The sequence below is a fragment of the Merops nubicus genome, unplaced genomic scaffold (genome assembly GCF_000691845.1).
Source record: "Merops nubicus isolate BGI_N331 unplaced genomic scaffold, ASM69184v1 scaffold49070, whole genome shotgun sequence".
NCBI classification, from domain to species: Eukaryota; Metazoa; Chordata; class Aves; order Coraciiformes; family Meropidae; genus Merops; species Merops nubicus.
The window spans coordinates 16,090-18,208 of NW_008584475.1; the positions used below are offsets into that span (position 1 = coordinate 16,090).

The 2,119-nt window shown below is 48.8% G+C and overlaps 1 protein-coding gene across 1 annotated transcript; it reads left to right on the forward strand.

Moving 5' to 3' along the window:
* Nucleotides 1-1,641: 1,641 nt before the first annotated feature.
* LOC103776726 (chromosome unknown open reading frame, human C16orf47) lies at nucleotides 1,642-1,755 on the forward strand. Its single transcript, XM_008944252.1, is given in 1 exon segment — nucleotides 1,642-1,755. A coding segment is annotated over 1 exon segment (114 nt).
* The last annotated feature ends 364 nt before the right edge of the window (nucleotides 1,756-2,119 follow it).

Below are 2,119 nucleotides of genomic sequence, written 5' to 3' on the forward strand. Positions count from 1 at the left end.
TACTTATTTCTCTTCTTTTCATCTCATAAAGACATCTCTGGACTGTCTTCCATGTGTACCATCTACGTCATTTTCCACAAACTCAACTGCAAAGCTTCTGCCTTCTCCTCTTTGAAGTCTGAACTGGACCTGCATGACTTGGTTTTTCTGTCTTTAAGCTGAGGTGTCCCATGACGATGTTGGAGCTGTAGTCCATCACCATAATAAGGCTCATCGAGGACCTGCGTGGTGAGTTTGATTCAGCCACCGCTGGTGCTGAAAGGACAGGAACAGATTGGTTTGGTCGGTGGGAAAGGGCAGCATCCCCCTTTGCTCTGGGATGGTTGGCAGTATTTCACAGCTGCCTGGGAACGTCATCCCGGTTAGCTCCCTGAGACCCTCACCTGCTCCTTCTCTTGCCAATACTCTGCCTCTGTAGGACACACTAACCGTCTTCCAGCTTCCTCTTGCTTCCTTGAGGCATTGCTGGCTCAGTTACAAACTCCTCTCCAGTAGATTTTCCAATATCAGCTGCCCCAACCCTGGAAACCGTTATCCTGTGACCCATTGTCTTCATGAGCAGATGGGTAGACAGGGACATTCCTACATCTGTCTTTTCCTGCTGTCCTGATTTATTACTCTGTAAAATAATAAAACGTTAAAAAGGTTGAACCTGAACTGAAGCTATGACTATGACACTATTAATCAAACTGTTGGAGAATTACTTTATATTAGGTGCCTCAAGCATTGATCCAGCCCACTGAAAGTTGGCCTGAAACAGTCTAAATACTGAGTACTAGGCCTGGGAAAAGCAATCCTTGATTGCTTTTTGTTTTCTTTCCATGTATGACCATACGATGGAACAGACGCCAAAGCAGCACTAAGACAAGCAATTCAGAGAGGAAGGCAACCAAAACTTGTCCTGATGGGCTGAGGAGGAAGCCAAAACTATAGGAGAGCTCCTCCATCTCTTCCCAACACGGGGCGATGCCATTGAGTTTCTGAGCACCCTTCATACAGTAAGAGTTCATAATGTGGTGCATCACATAAATAACCATTATGTTTGTATTTTGAATTCCAAAGTCTTTCCCAATGCAGAGGCACCACTGGACTGGAAAATGGGAGCATGAACATGATGGTGTCAGCCAATAGTTTCAGGCAGAAATAGCACTGCCATCAGATGAGCCCAAACAACATCTCACCAGCTTTTTTAAACTACTTCTGGTGAGCCATATTCTTAAAACTTTCCATATATTCAAGCCTTAAAACAGACTCAGTGGCAGTTTTAAGTCTCTGGCATGACAAGTGCCTCTGGCCAGCAGGGGCTGGAGCAGGAAAATCTGTGCTGCTTCCCCATGCCAAGCAAGTGATTCTAACACTGGTCCTTAGCGGGACCTCAGAGAAAAGGGGCTGAAATCAAATCATTGTTTTCTCTCTGTGAAGTAGGTATGGCCGTGTTTGCCCCATGAGCCCTTCCCACGCCGTTCTCATTTCCCACCGTGCGGAGCTGGCGGTGCTGGTGGCAGGTGTGGCAGCAGGCCCAGCCCCTGGGGACGGTGAGGGGACAGCGTGTGTGGCCAGCGCGCAGCAGGGCCGGCCTGGGGGCCCCTCAGCCTCTCCTGCTCTGCCGGCCATCACGGGCGTCTCTTATCTCAGCCGTCGATGCCATGCTCACTTGATGTCTCAGTTCCGGAGCAGAGACACTCCAGCTGATATCTGGGAAGGCTCTGGGCCCAAAAATATTTAGTTAGCAGCCATTCAGTTAAGTGGAATTGACTTTTTATCGGCTTTCCTCTGTACGTCTGCCACCAGCGAGGGCCGTTTTCCTCCTTCCTCTTCTCCGCCTGTCAGTCCGCCCCACATTCCTATCGGCAGCCGTTAGCTCTGATCAATACTAACCACTGTGTAACAGCTCACGCATGGCTGCCTTAGTTTGCATCGATCAGACCCTTCTTCCAACAGGTAGCCGGCTATTTGAGGCAACGACTTGAGATAAACACCTACTTTTACTTCAGGCTAATTCATTACAGAAGGGTTTCAAGGAGACCCAGTGCCCTTCTTCAGAGGCTCGCAGAGATCCCAGACCCTCAGCAGCTTCTCTGCTGCCCAGGAGTATACAAGACTGTGTAATTTACCTCAT